The sequence below is a fragment of the Lobosporangium transversale genome (genome assembly GCF_002105155.1).
Source record: "Lobosporangium transversale strain NRRL 3116 chromosome Unknown BCR41scaffold_69, whole genome shotgun sequence".
NCBI classification, from domain to species: Eukaryota; Fungi; Mortierellomycota; class Mortierellomycetes; order Mortierellales; family Mortierellaceae; genus Lobosporangium; species Lobosporangium transversale.
This window is the reverse complement of record NW_019029047.1, coordinates 161,762-178,471: the sequence shown is the minus strand read 5'-3', so window position 1 is coordinate 178,471 and position 16,710 is coordinate 161,762. Positions and strand designations below refer to the sequence as shown.

General features: G+C 44.1%; 3 protein-coding genes across 3 annotated transcripts; 1 reads left to right on the top strand and 2 right to left on the bottom strand.

Annotated features, from left to right (window-relative positions):
- Window positions 1-7,431: 7,431 nt before the first annotated feature.
- Window positions 7,432-8,001, bottom strand: BCR41DRAFT_375529 (hypothetical protein; the record flags this gene model as incomplete). Its single annotated transcript, XM_022026965.1, has 3 exons — window positions 7,432-7,475; window positions 7,520-7,656; window positions 7,832-8,001. The coding sequence occupies 3 exons, from the start codon at window positions 7,999-8,001 to the stop codon at window positions 7,432-7,434; spliced, it is 351 nt and encodes a 116-aa protein (XP_021875816.1).
- Window positions 8,002-8,327: 326 nt separating this feature from the next.
- BCR41DRAFT_375528 (hypothetical protein) lies at window positions 8,328-9,660 on the bottom strand (the record flags this gene model as incomplete). Its single annotated transcript, XM_022026964.1, has 4 exons — window positions 8,328-8,435; window positions 8,906-9,005; window positions 9,069-9,339; window positions 9,561-9,660. 4 exons carry the CDS (start codon window positions 9,658-9,660, stop codon window positions 8,328-8,330), a joined length of 579 nt encoding a protein of 192 aa, XP_021875815.1.
- A 127-nt stretch (window positions 9,661-9,787) lies between these two features.
- BCR41DRAFT_375527 (hypothetical protein) lies at window positions 9,788-10,351 on the top strand (the record flags this gene model as incomplete). The annotated part of the gene is made up of 2 exons (XM_022026963.1): window positions 9,788-10,041; window positions 10,195-10,351. The coding sequence occupies 2 exons, from the start codon at window positions 9,788-9,790 to the stop codon at window positions 10,349-10,351; spliced, it is 411 nt and encodes a 136-aa protein (XP_021875814.1).
- Between the last annotated feature and the right edge of the window lie 6,359 nt (window positions 10,352-16,710).

The window sequence follows — 16,710 nt, the reverse complement described above, 5'->3', positions numbered from 1 at the left end:
AGATTCAATACAGGACGAAGATCGCCTGTCTTTTTGGGGATGGTAAATATCCGACTGTAAAAGCCTGTAGGGGAAGATACTGTTTCTATTGCTTTTTTGGCCAAAAGACTCACTATCTCTTTCTCTATGGACTCTGTTTCCTTCACTGATAGCTTGTGGGACTTGCTTGGGCTGGATGAGAGTGGAGGTGGCGACTTGAATGGGATCCTGAATCCTTTGGCTATTATGTCCCGGACCCATTGCTCGTCTGTGATCATCGCCCATGCTTGCTGGAATAAGTGAATCCTGCCTCCTACTGGTGGTCGGTCGTTTGTTGATGCCCTCGGCCGCGACCCCGTTCGCGACCCCTGTTGGAGTTGCCTCGGGCATTGTAAAAATGCCGGTTACCGCCACTGATGTTGTTGTTGCTATCAGGCTGGCTCTGCGACTGATTGCTCTGACCTTGATTAGAATAGCTGCTCTGAGCGCTATTTCTAGGGAAATTATTGTTTCGATCATGCCTGTTCCTGTTCGAACCGCGTCCTGTGCTGTTGGAATACAGGTTTCGTTTGATGGATAACAGAAGCTTCTTTTTCTCCAAAAGGGATTGGGAGTCCACAGCCGGTGTCTTGGCATTGCTTTTCCTGGTAAGCAGCTGTAGACCATGAGCTCTCTCAAGGTTCTGCACTCGGAGGTCGTGGATGTAATGGCTAATCTGCTTGATATGCTCGATGAGATCGGAAACTCCCTCAATGGCTGATAGCGTGGACTCGTCGGAGCGACTGTCGTCTTGCATGGCATCCAAGACATACTTGTCCAAGGGGCGCGTATGGATAGCCAGCTTGGATTGAATGGACGCCAGATCAGAGTCGAACTGCTGCCGTAACTTGGCACTGTCGGGCCATGGTAGGTCGGTAATAGGTGGTGCAGAATACTTCTGAAGCTTGTTTTTGGGGTAAGAGCCGATGGTTGTTTGTAATGTGTCCCGAAGGTCCTCATACTGATCTTTTTTCTCTGGATCAGGGACAAAGAAATCTTTTCTGTCAAAATTTGGGAAAAGTTCGAGGATGGCTTTGTTTGGAATAAAGTTATATGCCTGGGGTTCAGGAACCAGGAGGTCATGGATGTTAATGGAACTATCGATGTTGCGGTCATCGTTGTTTTCAATATCAATATCACTCATTAGTGGAACTTCTAAAGTATGCCAGTGGATGTGTTCCGGAAGGGCGAAAGAAAAGAAGATGCTGATCAATCTTTGTGGCACCATAGTTTTGTAGCAAAAAAAAAAAAAAAAAAAAATTGTTTATTTTTATTTAGTGACTATGGATTTTCGGCGAATTAATAAAGAAAAGAAGTGACACATTATAGGTCGGCTCCCGCTGTGATAATGGTGTATATCCCAGGCTTGGCTTGTACCTTCCCATTCCCGACCAGCACCTTAAGATTGTTTGGGTCAGTACACCGTGATAAAGCAACGTAGAGATGGCCATGACTGAAGACATCTTGAGGAAGATAAACACCGACATGTTTAAGTGTCTGTCCTTGTGACTTATTGATAGTCATGGCGAAGGCTGGCTTGACTGGAAATTGGCGTCTGCAGAACATAACTGGCGAAGAGCGGTCATCAATCGTTGTAAGCGGTATGCGAGGAATGAAAACACGCTCCCCTCGATATTGCCCATTGATAATCTCAGTCTGGATCATTCTTGTGCCCAACGCACGCACAATCATGCGGGTGCCATTACATAGTCCGCGCTTTGGATTCAAGTTGCGGAGAAGGATGACAGTTTGACCGACTTTCAACTCCAGTTTGAATGGAGGCAAGCCTGGTGGACTAAGCTTGTTTAGATATTCTACAGGATAATGGACCGGAGCTGTTGCTTCAGGGTCTTGTAGGCTATCTTGACCAATATAACTGACTGATTGCTGAGTACTACAGAGCATAGTGGTAGCCAATTGGTTTAGCCTGTCTACATCTTCATTGAGAGGGCTCAATATAGCGCTCAATGAGTATTTCAGGCCGGAGTCCAGCAGTTTCGATGTCTGGAAATATCTGCCTAATTAGTAGCTTTTCGTGACTGTGATCCTTATTTACAGCTGGGGCGTCAAGGACCAAGTTGTCAGGTATCCTGATATAGTCGACATGAGGGCCAAAACTAACGGTCGGCTCTGTCCCTTCACCAATACGGAGTAGCCATTCGACAAACGCTTGGTTCTCAGGATGGCTGTTAACTCGCATATTCTTGCTCAGTCTGAGTGTCGTCACCGAAGGCCAAATATAAGATCTTTTCAATGAAGCATCCTCAATCTGAGCCTGTGTCCCACGGATGACAACCGGAAGTACCTGTCTGAAGTCGCCTCCAAATACAAACACTTTACCACCGAACGGAGTATCCTGTTCCATAATGTCTCGAAGCAGCCTGTCTACAGCCTCAAAACAATGCTTATGCTGCAAAGGAGCCTCATCCCAGAAGACGACATCAGCATTACGTATTCTTACCGCAGCACCTTGCCGCATACCAAGATAGCAGATGGAGCGACAGTCAACAGGGATCGGTATCTTGAACGTAGAATGGGCTGTATGGCCGTTATGGAGAATAAGAGAGGCAATTCCTGATGATGCGACAGCAATCACACTTCGCTTATGTCGGCCAGTGAGACAACCAATGAGCGTGTTGTATAAAAAGGATTTGCCTGTTCCTCCTGGGCCATCAATGAAAAAAAGTCTCTCATGAACCTCACCCTTGGCTGCCTTAATGATGTGTTCAAAGGCTATCCTCTGGTCCAAGTTCAAGTGTATCACGTTATTGAGAGCCTCTTGTTCAAATTCCCATTGCTTCTGCGTGTCATCAACTTGATCTTCCTCCTGTAGGGCATTTTCTATTCCTTGAGGCATCTCTGGAAAGTTAGCCAGGCAGGACCCAAGCTCCTTCAGCACTTCATTCAGATCGTAGAGTGCCGAGCTCTTAGCTTGTTCCTCTGCGATACCCTCCGCAGTAGCAGTTGCTTCTCCCTGGAGTCCTTTACATATATGAAGGAAGTCTTCTGACAGGTCCCTTGCAAAGCGAGTCCAAAGAGCCAGTGGGTCAGAGAGACTACAGTTGATCATCATCTGCATTTGTTGCTTCTGCCCTCGAAATTTCTTTCTCAATGGCACTATTGAGCTTGAACCATGCCATGAGCTGCGAGTCTTGGGCACAGGAGATGACTTGCTCGAGGTTAGCATCAGGACCGAAGACCACTTGCTGCTGATCCTCCAGATGGACAGGCAGTCGAACAACATTATGGGATTGCCCATGGAGCGCAAAGCCATACATACGCCATAAGCTCTCGCAAGTAGATACATATCGGCTATCCCTGTATTTGCTGACCTCATCGAGATTAACATTTCCTCCATCCGCTGCCAGCCACGACAGCAACTGATGCTCTATCATGACCCTTGTGCACGTATTTGTAAATATACTTGACTGATGACACTGATCCACAGACTTCAACGTTAATATGAGCGTTATATTTGGTTGTAAGCCATAAATTGTGAGGAACAACCCAAGTGTTGTCGACAGTGTTGCCTTTTGAGTTTACAAAGGAGCGTGCAGGATCATTACGTCGACGATAGTTCGGGTAGCCATCCTCGCTTCTTGCAGTATTTCCCAAAAATGAGCGTGGGTACTTTTTGCTGCAGCTCCCTTCCACCATGCATGGCGCTCTAGAATTATGGACCCCACATGGCCCATGTACCATGTGGGAAGTTACTGTCTCGTACGCAAGCGGGGCACTGTGTCGATCGGGGATCTCTGCAGACACAATAGAGTCAATGTCGTCTGCAGTCCGAGGCTTGCTTCCATCGTCAAGAATTATGAGGAGATGCTGATGCGGCAAACCACGTTTCTGGAACTCGACGACCCAATTGTAAGCAATAACTTTCCCTAGGACATCTTTCTTGAAGAGGTCATCCTCTAGAGCCTTCTTTTTGAGATTAAATACTCGTACGCAAAGGTCAGGCCAATCAGCTGCTGTTTGGCCTTCATAAAGAGCCTCCTGGATCTCTGGCCACTGGGGATTACATGTGAAGGTGATGAAGAGATCTGGCTTGCCAAACTTCCGAACCATGGCAATGGCATCTTGGAACAACTGTTGCATAAATCTGGGGCCTCCAACAAAGGAAGATGGTAAGATAATCCGCTTTCCAATATTCTCTGGCCTGAGATTGAGGTCAATTGCATCCACTATGCCGATATATGCATCCGCTTTGAGCTTAGCTTGATTCATACTGATATATAGGAGCCGAGAAGTTTCCAACTTGTAATATTGGTCGACAATATATTGGTGAGCCAAACGTGGAATCATCCAAATGTAGGATCGTTGATCTGTTGAGCTCATTGGGCGGATTTGCAGTCTATATGCATAGAACTCCCTTTGGCTGACGAACTCTCGGGTTTTTTTCGTCCGGCTCTCATGAGGTTCCATCTGGTCATCCTCAACATCCTCACCATCGCTTTCTCCAAGAGACCTTTCAGAGCCTAGCTCTGACCCGCTTTCCTTCTTATACTTGCCGTATGTCCACCCACACTCACCATTCGGATGCAAGAGGACGTAGTGAAGGCTGTCGTATGACGGATGAGTCTCGCTGATCTGCTGTAAACCGCCCCTTTTGTATTCAATAACTATATCCCTTCTTGAAACTTGGCTATCATCACCAGGCATCAAAACAGCGATTTCAGAGGACGAAGGGGGACCATATTGTCTCCGTCCTTGGCTCCTTAGGTCACGTTGGGACTCAGCACGGATGACGACCCTTAACTGAGTATCTTGACCATTGACACGCTCTTTAATGTTCTTGAGTAAACGGGCCATCGGGTGATGTCGTTCGAGAAGCTGTTGTAGCTCAATTAACAAACTGTTGTCGAGAGAACCTTCAAAGTACCCATTGCGAATTTTGGCCTGCTCTTCAGGGTCATGAATATGGCTGTGGATCTGTAAAAACTGAGGGTCTACACCTTCAGACGGGCTCAGAGGGCCAATCAGGTGAGCGATACCTCCGATAATACGGAAAGTGTACACGCCTTGTTGGCTGTTTGCAAGGCTCCTGGCATGGTTTACTTTCATCGACGTAAAGGACAGAGCACAGTTGTATTGCCGTGCATTATTTCGAATGGCTTTGCTTCTCGCGTCTTGGCCACCAAAGACCTCTAAAAAGCGGCGCGGAATACCCTCCAGATGAGGGATTTTGACTTGACCTCTGCCGCAGCACAAGGAAAATTCTGGTCGGTGCTTGGTGTTTTTCACTCGTTCTTCAAGGAACATGATAGCATTGCAATAAGGGCACCGGACCATCTGCTCTAAGCGGTGTCTATGGCGCTCGATATTGGGGCCTGAGATTAATTCTTGTTGGAACCTCCTTCTAGCGGTGGGGATAGTATCCATACTATTGGAATATAGAATCACAAATTTTTATTAATATTTTATATGGGCTTTTTCACTTTTTCACTTATCACAATATTTTTTTACACTAAAATAATAATAAGGGGAAGTCGGACTTACTCTTTATCGGGGCATGTGTTTCGATTATGTCCTGGGCGACTGCATATACTGCACTGCCGTTGCACAGGCCGACAGGGTGACTGTAGCCTAGGGAGCAATGATAATGATGTTAGATTAGAAACGCAATACGTGGTAGTTTATAAATTCAATAAAATGTGAACCAAGAGTAGCTCACCTTCGACTTCGCTCAGGTCTTTCGCTTTCACCTGGGCCATCAAGGCTAATGCTTCGTCTGCGAGTCGTCACAGGCTCGGTTCGATTCTGCATGGGGTCACTAAAGATAACATTGCAAAAGAAATGGCAATTTAGGATTGAAAAAAAAAATGCATTGCTAAGGATTACATATCGAAACATCAAAATGGAGCTCACCCTTCATTATTTGGACATTTACTTAGAAGCAACTTGATGGTATAAGTTTGGTGTAGCCGAAGGGACCAATGTTTCCTGCGACCGGGAGAGCTCTAAGTTATAGTCTTCTTGAGTAGGACAAACACAGCTGCTCTGAGAAGAACAACCTGTGTTCATGCAAACAACACAGCCAAGCCTGACTGCAAGCTCAGCTCTCATTGCCTCTTCTTTACGTCTTCTTTCTTCCTGTTCTTTTTTTTCCCCTTCTCTCTCTTGTTCAAGGAATTCAAATAGGGCGCACTCGTCAATGGAGTCGTATATCATGTCATATAGCTTCTCTTCATTCTCCACATCCTCTGCTTGCCGGCCTGGTAACTCCTCTCTTACCTCCACAGGCTGTGCTCGGATGATACGTGGTACAGCCCGTCGAGATCGTCGTGCTCGGATGATGCATCGTACGCCTGAAGTGGAGCTGTCCGACGGAGGAACGGCTTTCGAGTGGTTCGAGTCACCATAAATAGAGCGAGGGCACTTGGTAGGCAACTGGCTTCTGGGAGGTGCAGCTGATGACGAACGTGTGGAACGTGTGGCAGCCAACGACGACGAACGTGTAAAACGTTTGGCAGGCATTTTTTTTTTTTAGCAGATAAAATAGACGAAAGCAATAAAAACAAAGGTCTGAGGAAAATGAAAGCAAGGATTCAGAAATATAGGTGCGTTGAGGGATTAAGATTGTAAAACAAAGCGAACAGGTTTATTTTAAATCTACAGTGCATCGTAGACGCGATAGCGATGCATGCTGATTTAAAGTTTCAAAATAAGGGTCGTGTCACATGGGCAAAATAAATTTAATTAAGGGACAGCGAATCACATTTTGACTCTATCCGTAAAAAAACAACCGAAATCCAATCACTCTACACTGGATGCCCCATTCTCCAATTAAATGAGACTCTTGCCACCCACAGATTCTTGCTTACCCATGGATGAGTGAATGCTCCAAGCTGTTGCTTATTTATGTTTTGTTCATTTATGATGCTCCAAAAGTTGTCACATAATTTCGCAGTCATCTAATTTTTCTACCTGCTTTAATATATAGATATTTTAATATTATCATGTTTCTATATTTTTATATTTTATACTCGGAGATCTTTATCTTCAATACTGAGGTCAACACTCACCTTATACATACTTATTATCATCATATACATATTTCCCTATTATTATCATTTCCTTCACTGGAGAGGGGGTGATGTGACATATCAGTCACATGTAAGTAGTAATTTCACTTATCATTTATTAGTTGTCAATTAGAGATTGTCCTTCACCCTATTTATATCAGTAGGAGGTGATCAATAAAGGGATGAACGTTTCTCATCCATTTCCCAATCCATATTATTCATATTGATCACCCATACTTCTCAGCCATAGATCATTAAAGGTTCCTTATTTTTACACAAGAACCATTTAAGTACTGACTGTTCTCGTTCAGTCTTTGAGTAGTGTGTGTGTTCTTTTTATTGTGTTAGAATTATTTTATCTATCTGCAGCTGGAAGTGACCAGCTTCACAATCCACCAAAACGACCTAGATCTCCTACCGCATCTGCCCCTAAATTTTACAACAATATCAGATTAGCCAGCATTTATCATTACCTCTTGTCTTCAGTGAAGTAAAGCTGCAGCAGCTCCGGAGCAAAGGAATGCCTCGTAGTATAGTTTCTTCGCAATACATGAGCATCTTATTTGCTCTTCTCTTATGCGCTGAGTAAACGGTGTCACTCTGGGTAATGCTTTAAAGTAGGCCATATTCGGTTGAACAGACTTGATTCAAATCCGATGGTATAGCATCAGGACTCTAACCAACCATTCAAAAGGCAGCGAGACTCAATGAGCAATCAACAGTTACAAGAAAAACTATGCACTTGCTTTGATATATGCAGCTTATTGAATAAAAATTTAACAAACCAGATATCTGGATCACCATCTGAAGATGTCTTCTTCAACTGGAGATGGCCAAGTATGCAATGGTTGACATGATGTATACTCCATTGAAAACAGGCAGCTTTAATTAAGCACGAGCCACAGTTGGCTGTGCTAATCAAAACGCACGATGTAGTCATGCAGCAGCATAACATGGTTGTGGTATGAGGAATGAGACACGACAAACAGATCCACAAACTGAATGGTCAGTCTTCAACTTGAGCTGCATTTGTTGCTTCGTATAGACCGAACGAAGGCGAATTTAAGAGGAAGAGTGTGCATGTTCACAATCACCAAGCTTTTTTCTCGTTTGTTACTTGTCATTTTTGTTGCTTTGCTACTTTGCTACTTTGCTACTTTGCTACTTTGCTACTTTGCTACTTTGCTACTTTGCTACTTTGTTATTTTCGCTACTTGTGGCACATTTGCCCTGTATCTACATGAAATTTGTCAAATCAAATAGCAATAATGACATTTAATATCATTGTTCAGGCTCTTCTTTTTTCCTCTTTCCTCCTTTCTCCTCCTGCTCTATCCTCTCCTCAAATCTGCAATCATTTTTTTCTTCTTCGTTACCCCGCTCAAGTACCTACAATGGTACATGAGATAAGTTTACACCAAAGCTGATTTTATAAATCAGATCTTATTATCTTAAATCGTGTTTCCAGTAATTGGTGGTGTGGTTGGCGTTGGTTTTTGAACTGCTCGCGTTTTTTATTTCTTCCCTAGCCACCAACCAATGTTGTTTGTTGGTGTATGTACTTTCCAACTTCTATTTTGCTTTGGCACGCGCACAACAAAAGGGCAAAAAGAAGAGGGTTTTTATTTTTTTATTTTTCCTGTTGCGTGTACAATGTATGTTCTTTGTAGATTGATTGAGAAGAACAAAGGATGGGAAGCCAAAGAGGCTGAATTTGTTTTTTTTTTTTTTTTTTTCCTCATTTCGCACCGCTTTCATTTTGTAAATGATGGTGGTAGTGTGTTGCGCAATTGCTAAACCAAACAAACAATGTATGTTGGTTTTTCCTTGGCCGACCACACACACATGCAGATATACACCCAAATATCCAAAATACTCGCACGATCCCTCTCCTTCAATCGCAACAGCAATTTAGCATTGATTACTTCAATTACTTTTTCACGACCGAACTCAGCAAAGCTGTTCATGTGTATTGGCCTCTCTTCTAGTTAAACATCAATCAGCATCACATCCTTCTTTTACCTGAAGTGGGTCACTATTTCCTTCGTGATGCTAACTGTCAATTGGTGGCCCAGTGTCAGTTCAATAATGTTCCCTTTATCGAAAATCCAGACCTGATTTTGCAGTTTAAGCATTTCTTCCCTCATTTTCTCAGCCTCCTCTTGTAATTTAAGTATTGCGGACTGCGGTTGATATATTTTATCATTCTTTTCTTTGGCCTCTTGCAGAAACTCTTTAATCTGCTCAAGCTCAGGCTTGATCATCTTTGTGCGTTGTTGTAAGCAGTCAGGGACTGATTGAAGTATTGAATCAAATCAAATCAAATCTGTGATAATGATCTTTTCCATTGTTCCTCCTTTCAACATGCCGAAGATTTCTAAGCCTTATGATTTAATTTTAGGTGATTGCCATCTGAAATGGTTCCATGGGGACAAGGACAAGTCTTTTGAGTTATTCGTTAAACATTTCAAAATAATATCAAAATCGCAGGCAGAGCATCTTTATTCCTCCTACCTTTCCGACAGACAACATAAACTAAAAGATAAAAAACGTCTTTTGCTGAAGGACGCTTTCGTTCGATGGAAAGAGAAAAGTGGAAACTCTTTTTGGTCATCATTTGTAACTGATTTACAGCAAAATGATATTTATCAAGGTAAATTACATTTCACTCATATACTTTTTTGAGACATGAATGTAAAAGATCTATTTGAGCAACATAAAATTAGGAAGCGTATGAAACTATGGAAGTACAAGGGACACGACTATTTTTTACGCTTCAAAACTTTCGTTCATTCTTCTCCCTTTTTCTGCAGCACTGGGAAAGGCTTCGCGGATCTTACTATCGCAAGAATCCGATACATCCTTGTTCTTACATTTTCTTGCAACCTATCGCAAAGAAGCATTCGTTGTCATTTCCTGAATTCGATTCTATCTGTTCTACGGTATTCAAACCGGATGTCATCACATTTGAAGATGTAACAAAAGCGCTGACTAAGTACGGAAGATTCGAAAACCCCACTTACCGATATCTGATGGAAACAGTATCATCATACTAAGTAAATTAGATGATTTATTTATAATATCAACAATTCTTTAAAAGTTTTCTTACCTTTTTTTTTTTTTTTTTTTTTTTTTTTTTTGGCCTTAGTGACCATCATTTTACCTTTACTGAGCGACTTCAAGAGACCCTTAGTGAAAGAGAAGCATTCTGCGACATCACTTGGAACTTCATTCGTGGAGCTTTCACACTTCATAAAATACGTTCAAATGTTGAAATTTCGTATAGCAGTTCAGAAACCGTATGATTTTGTCTACATGTACATTTGCCTTTTTTTATTTTTCTATTAATTTTTCCACCATCTTCTCTATTCCAAGTTGCTTACAATAATGAAAACCGTGTTGCCACAATTGAACGATGCTCATTCAACTTTTGCAACAAAAAAGACATTTCCTTAGATCAAATTCGTTCCTATGGTCTGGATGAACCAAAAAGTAAACCTTACAGGGACTTACCGAAAGATCTGAAAGATCATTATTGCCGTTATCATTTTAACAGTGCTGTCGCATTTGAGTAGAATATCCCAACTGTCAATATTACGCGTATATTTTCGGCATGTCGAGATTTCAATAATGAATGGGACTACACTTGCGTCTGCCGAAATAGATATCGAGACCGTGATGTGGTTTTAAATCACTTCAAAAACTGTCAACATTTCAGAACATTATCCTCGTAGCCATGGTCCATATGTGTGACCTCTTTTTATTCCTTCTGACCGAGAAAAAACTAAAAATAAAATAAATAAAATCTAGCGTTCGCTCTGATCTACTCTCTATCTTCTTTTTTCTCGCTCAGGAACACATCCAGCGTATTGAAGTTCCAAATGAGCGAGTATGACACTTCTGATCCAATTATACACTCTCTCCAGAGCCAGCTGGCTACACTCACCAGCCGGCTTGAGGCTCTCTCGACTAGCTCTGAATCCAGTCGATCGAACCCCTACTTGGTTCCAAAAGAACCAGCTTACGAAATTACACCTGACGACTCCATTCTCGTCCACTACCCAGCAATGGACGGGAAAGATTTTTTCAAACATAAATCTGGAAACCGTGCAGACGATCTTGCATATGCAACAGAAATGGCTAAAGAGATGCAGTCTTTTGCCAAAAACACAACCCAAACCTATTCTGCACCCAAATCGGCACTCATTGACTGGCCCGACTCTTCCTCTCACCACAGTTCCATGGACAAAACAATCTCACGCTATCAATCACGATTGGCAAACCTTACAAGACCACTTGATCAATTTGCCACGGAAATGTTTTCCTACGAAGTTGACCCTGCGGTCGCACAAGCGTGTTTACAGCTCGCACAGACAATGCGTGAACATATTGCACACCTTGCACAGCAAATGTCAAGCGACAGGGAGGACCTTGTTTACCAAGCGCACAAAATTTCAGTCACCAAGGACACAGTTGATCCACCAATTGTCTCTACTTCAGACTTCATTGAAGCCAGCAAATTGGCAAAGAGTGTTCGTCAGGCTACTAACCCGACAAGACAACGGGCATACAACAGGAGGACTCAAAACCGGAGTTTCTTTAGCGCAAATACTTACAGACCCACTTCTAATTCTAGCCAATCTCATCCATCGGGTCAAACTCAGACCGCCCACTATCAAAATGACAATGGTTCTTTTTTTGGGCGAGGCCAAAATCCAAGGAGAGGGGGACGAGGCCGAGGCCGAGGCTACCAAACCCCTCAATCCAACCAGACAAGTCAGGCACAGACTGCAGGCCAGCAGTAGGTGGCCGTTTACAGATTTACAGAGAAGCATGGGCTCTCATAACCGACAACGAATGGGTCAAGTCGGTCGTCTCCGAGGGATTCAAAATCCCTTTCCACAAACGGCCACCGATATCCAGTTCAACAGCGTACCAAGCTCGAGTAGCAGCGGAGGAAGAGAAGGCGATCGATCAAGAGGTAATCGCACTCTTAGCCAAAAGAGCAATAGAGGTCGCTTCGGGCCCTGGTTTCAAGAGCCGAATATTCACTATCCCCAAGAAAACCGGGGACATTCGTCCAGTCTTAAATCTAAGACCGTTGAATGCCTACGTCTCAGAGCGGCACTTCAAAATGGAGACGATGACGACAGTATGCGCAATGTTACAGAAGAACGACTTTATGACAAGCATCGACCTATCAGACGCATTTCTTCACGTACTAATCCATCCAGATTATCGTCATTATCTACAGTTCCAATGGAAGAACCGGAAATTTCAATTCCGTACACTTCCCTTCGGGCTCTCACTCTCTCCGCTAGTGTTCACCAAAGTTCTCAAGCCTTTCCTCAAATGGGCACGACGACGAGGAATTCGCATATCAGCGTACCTAGACGATTTGATAATCCTAGCCAAGAACAAAGAACAATCAATTCAGTTCACTCAACTAGTGCAAGACAAGTTGGCAGCGCTAGGATTCCTCATCAAGGAAGCCAAGTCTACGTTGATCCCGTCACAGAAAATAGACCATTTAGGCTTCACCATCAACTCCCGGGATATGACTGTCACAGTTCCGAAATCCAAAGTCAGGGACATACGGCGCGAGGCAGGAAAGCTGCTACGAAAAGGCGCCACTTCTTTAAGGGAACTTTCTTCGTTCGTCGGGAAAGCAATGGCAACATCTATGGCAGTGTTCCCAGCGCGATTCATGACACGGAATCTGCTTCACCTCAAGAACACAGCACTAAAAGCCAAGGGAGCTTCTTGGTCAGACACGGTCACCCTCACGGAACCAGCCAAGGAGAACCTTCAATGGTGGAAGGAGCAACTGACGTCATGGAATGGTCTGTCATGGATTCAACAACAGACACAAATGGACATATACACGGATGCATCGGACACCGGATGGGGGATCGTGATCAACAATCAAACATGGAGTGGCAAATGGACTCCACAAGAGAAAGACCACCACATCAACTGGAAGGAACTACAGACAGTTCTTCGAGCTGTTCAACTACCAATAACACAGGGCAAAATGATCAACATCATATGCGACAACACGACGACGATTGCACACATCAACAGGTTCGGAGGGACGAGGTCTCCGGAACTAATGAGACTAGCGGACACGTTATGGCGTCACTGCCTAGCAACGGGGACTCGACTTCGGACGACATACATCCCATCTGCATTCAACCCAGCGGATGCACCGTCACGGCGAATGATATCGCAATTGGAATGGAGGATCAGTCGCCCATTCTTTCAACAACTGGAACACCAATGGGGCCCACATCAGGTGGACCTATTTGCGTCAGCACAGAACAAACAGCTACCGGCATTTGTCTCATGGAAATTCCATCCAGATGCTCTGAAGATAGACGCCCTTCAACACAACTGGACAGAGATGGGCAACCTTTACATTTGCCCCCCATGGAATCTTCTATCAATCATCTTGGAGAGGATACAGACCCAGAAACTGACAGCAACAATAATAACCCCATGGTGGCCGAGTGCAATATGGTTCTCAACCATCAAGGAGATGGCAGTAGCACCACCAATCCCGATCCCTCGGGAAGCAGTCCTACCAGCCGTCGGAAGCGCAAGCGATCTCCTCAGCAAGAATCCACTCTGGTCATTGACAGCATGGAGAATAAGAGGCGACGTAAAGATCTAGATGCAGGACTCTCACCATCCGCTATCACTCTACTAGATTCAGCGGGTGCCAACAGCAAAACACGTCGACAATATCTTCCAACTCAAGAAGCTTTCGCAGTATGGGCTCAACAAGAAGGCTTCGACCCTAGTACGCCAAATGCAATTGCTGTGGTTAACTATTTATGCCATGCGCGGATTATTTATTCTTGGAGTAGGAATACCACTCTTAACAAAAAATCAGCCATCTTAAAGCTTTACGACGACACATCCGTGATCACAGGCAACATCTACTTTCAGCGGTTCATGGCAGCAATGAAAAGTACTGGCGTATTTCAAATGGAGCACGTATCCGCACTCGACATTTCACCCATCCTTTCATACTTCCGCATGGAGGACAATGTGGATCTTGATATGCCTAAGCTCTCTCGCAAGCTCTGCTGGCTCTTAGGCGTTTGTGCGTTTCTCCGGCCAGATGATATCGGTTGCATCGATGTGTCAAAGTCAGAGACCAATGAAAAGGGTCTTCTCCTTACCATAGTCTTCCCTAAGGAGCGACGCGATGGGCAGCGCATCATAAAGTCGATCTTCGTAGGTAGACACCCTAACGACAAGAAAATTTGCCCAGTCGAGGCCTATACAGAATACACCAGACGGATAGCGGACACACCTCTCGAAATCGAGCACCACAAAGATCAGGATTATAAATTCAATCCTCTTATGCGCTTTGTGAAAGACAAGTCTAAAGTCCTTAGGGTCAGTACCATAGGCACTTTTATGAATGAAATCACACGTCGAATTCCAAATCTTCCGTCGAAACGGCCTCCTCCAAAGCCACGCGCTATAGGATCAACCTTGGCAGCCATCGCTGGCGTATCAACCCAAGATATCATGGTTCAAGGGAGTTGGTCGTCTGACAAGGTTTTCAACAAACACTACCGTGTTTCCCGCAAAACCCATTCAAATTTGACGACATCGGTTTTTGGTTCGCTCTGAAGTCACATATGGACCATGGCTACTCTGATAATGATCTGGAAGTGCTACGAAGGACGCACTATCCTCATTATCCTCGTAGCCATGGGACATATGTCCCTCCCACACCTCCCTTTTCTTTTCACTCGTTACTAGATAGAGAGTAGATCAGAGCGAACGCTAGATTTTATTTATTTTATTTTTAGTTTTCTCGGTCAGAAGGAATAAAAAGAGGTCACACATATGTCCCATGGCTACGAGGATAATGAGGATAGTGCGTCCTTCGTAGCACTTCCAGATCATTTTGCCCATGTGACACGACCCTTATTTTGAAACTTTAAATCAGCATGCATCGCTATCGCGTCTACGATGCACTGTAGATTTAAAATAAACCTGTTCGCTTTGTTTTACAATCTTAATCCCTCAACGCACCTATATTTCTGAATCCTTGCTTTCATTTTCCTCAGACCTTTGTTTTTATTGCTTTCGTCTATTTTATCTGCTAAAAAAAAAAAATGCCTGCCAAACGTTTTACACGTTCGTCGTCGTTGGCTGCCACACGTTCCACACGTTCGTCATCAGCTGCACCTCCCAGAAGCCAGTTGCCTACCAAGTGCCCTCGCTCTATTTATGGTGACTCGAACCACTCGAAAGCCGTTCCTCCGTCGGACAGCTCCACTTCAGGCGTACGATGCATCATCCGAGCACGACGATCTCGACGGGCTGTACCACGTATCATCCGAGCACAGCCTGTGGAGGTAAGAGAGGAGTTACCAGGCCGGCAAGCAGAGGATGTGGAGAATGAAGAGAAGCTATATGACATGATATACGACTCCATTGACGAGTGCGCCCTATTTGAATTCCTTGAACAAGAGAGAGAAGGGGAAAAAAAAGAACAGGAAGAAAGAAGACGTAAAGAAGAGGCAATGAGAGCTGAGCTTGCAGTCAGGCTTGGCTGTGTTGTTTGCATGAACACAGGTTGTTCTTCTCAGAGCAGCTGTGTTTGTCCTACTCAAGAAGACTATAACTTAGAGCTCTCCCGGTCGCAGGAAACATTGGTCCCTTCGGCTACACCAAACTTATACCATCAAGTTGCTTCTAAGTAAATGTCCAAATAATGAAGGGTGAGCTCCATTTTGATGTTTCGATATGTAATCCTTAGCAATGCATTTTTTTTTTCAATCCTAAATTGCCATTTCTTTTGCAATGTTATCTTTAGTGACCCCATGCAGAATCGAACCGAGCCTGTGACGACTCGCAGACGAAGCATTAGCCTTGATGGCCCAGGTGAAAGCGAAAGACCTGAGCGAAGTCGAAGGTGAGCTACTCTTGGTTCACATTTTATTGAATTTATAAACTACCACGTATTGCGTTTCTAATCTAACATCATTATCATTGCTCCCTAGGCTACAGTCACCCTGTCGGCCTGTGCAACGGCAGTGCAGTATATGCAGTCGCCCAGGACATAATCGAAACACATGCCCCGATAAAGAGTAAGTCCGACTTCCCCTTATTATTATTTTAGTGTAAAAAAATATTGTGATAAGTGAAAAAGTGAAAAAGCCCATATAAAATATTAATAAAAATTTGTGATTCTATATTCCAATAGTATGGATACTATCCCCACCGCTAGAAGGAGGTTCCAACAAGAATTAATCTCAGGCCCCAATATCGAGCGCCATAGACACCGCTTAGAGCAGATGGTCCGGTGCCCTTATTGCAATGCTATCATGTTCCTTGAAGAACGAGTGAAAAACACCAAGCACCGACCAGAATTTTCCTTGTGCTGCGGCAGAGGTCAAGTCAAAATCCCTCATCTGGAGGGTATTCCGCGCCGCTTTTTAGAGGTCTTTGGTGGCCAAGACGCGAGAAGCAAAGCCATTCGAAATAATGCACGGCAATACAACTGTGCTCTGTCCTTTACGTCGATGAAAGTAAACCATGCCAGGAGCCTTGCAAACAGCCAACAAGGCGTGTACACTTTCCGTATTATCGGAGGTATCGCTCACCTGATTGGCCCTCTGAGCCCGTCTGAAGGTGT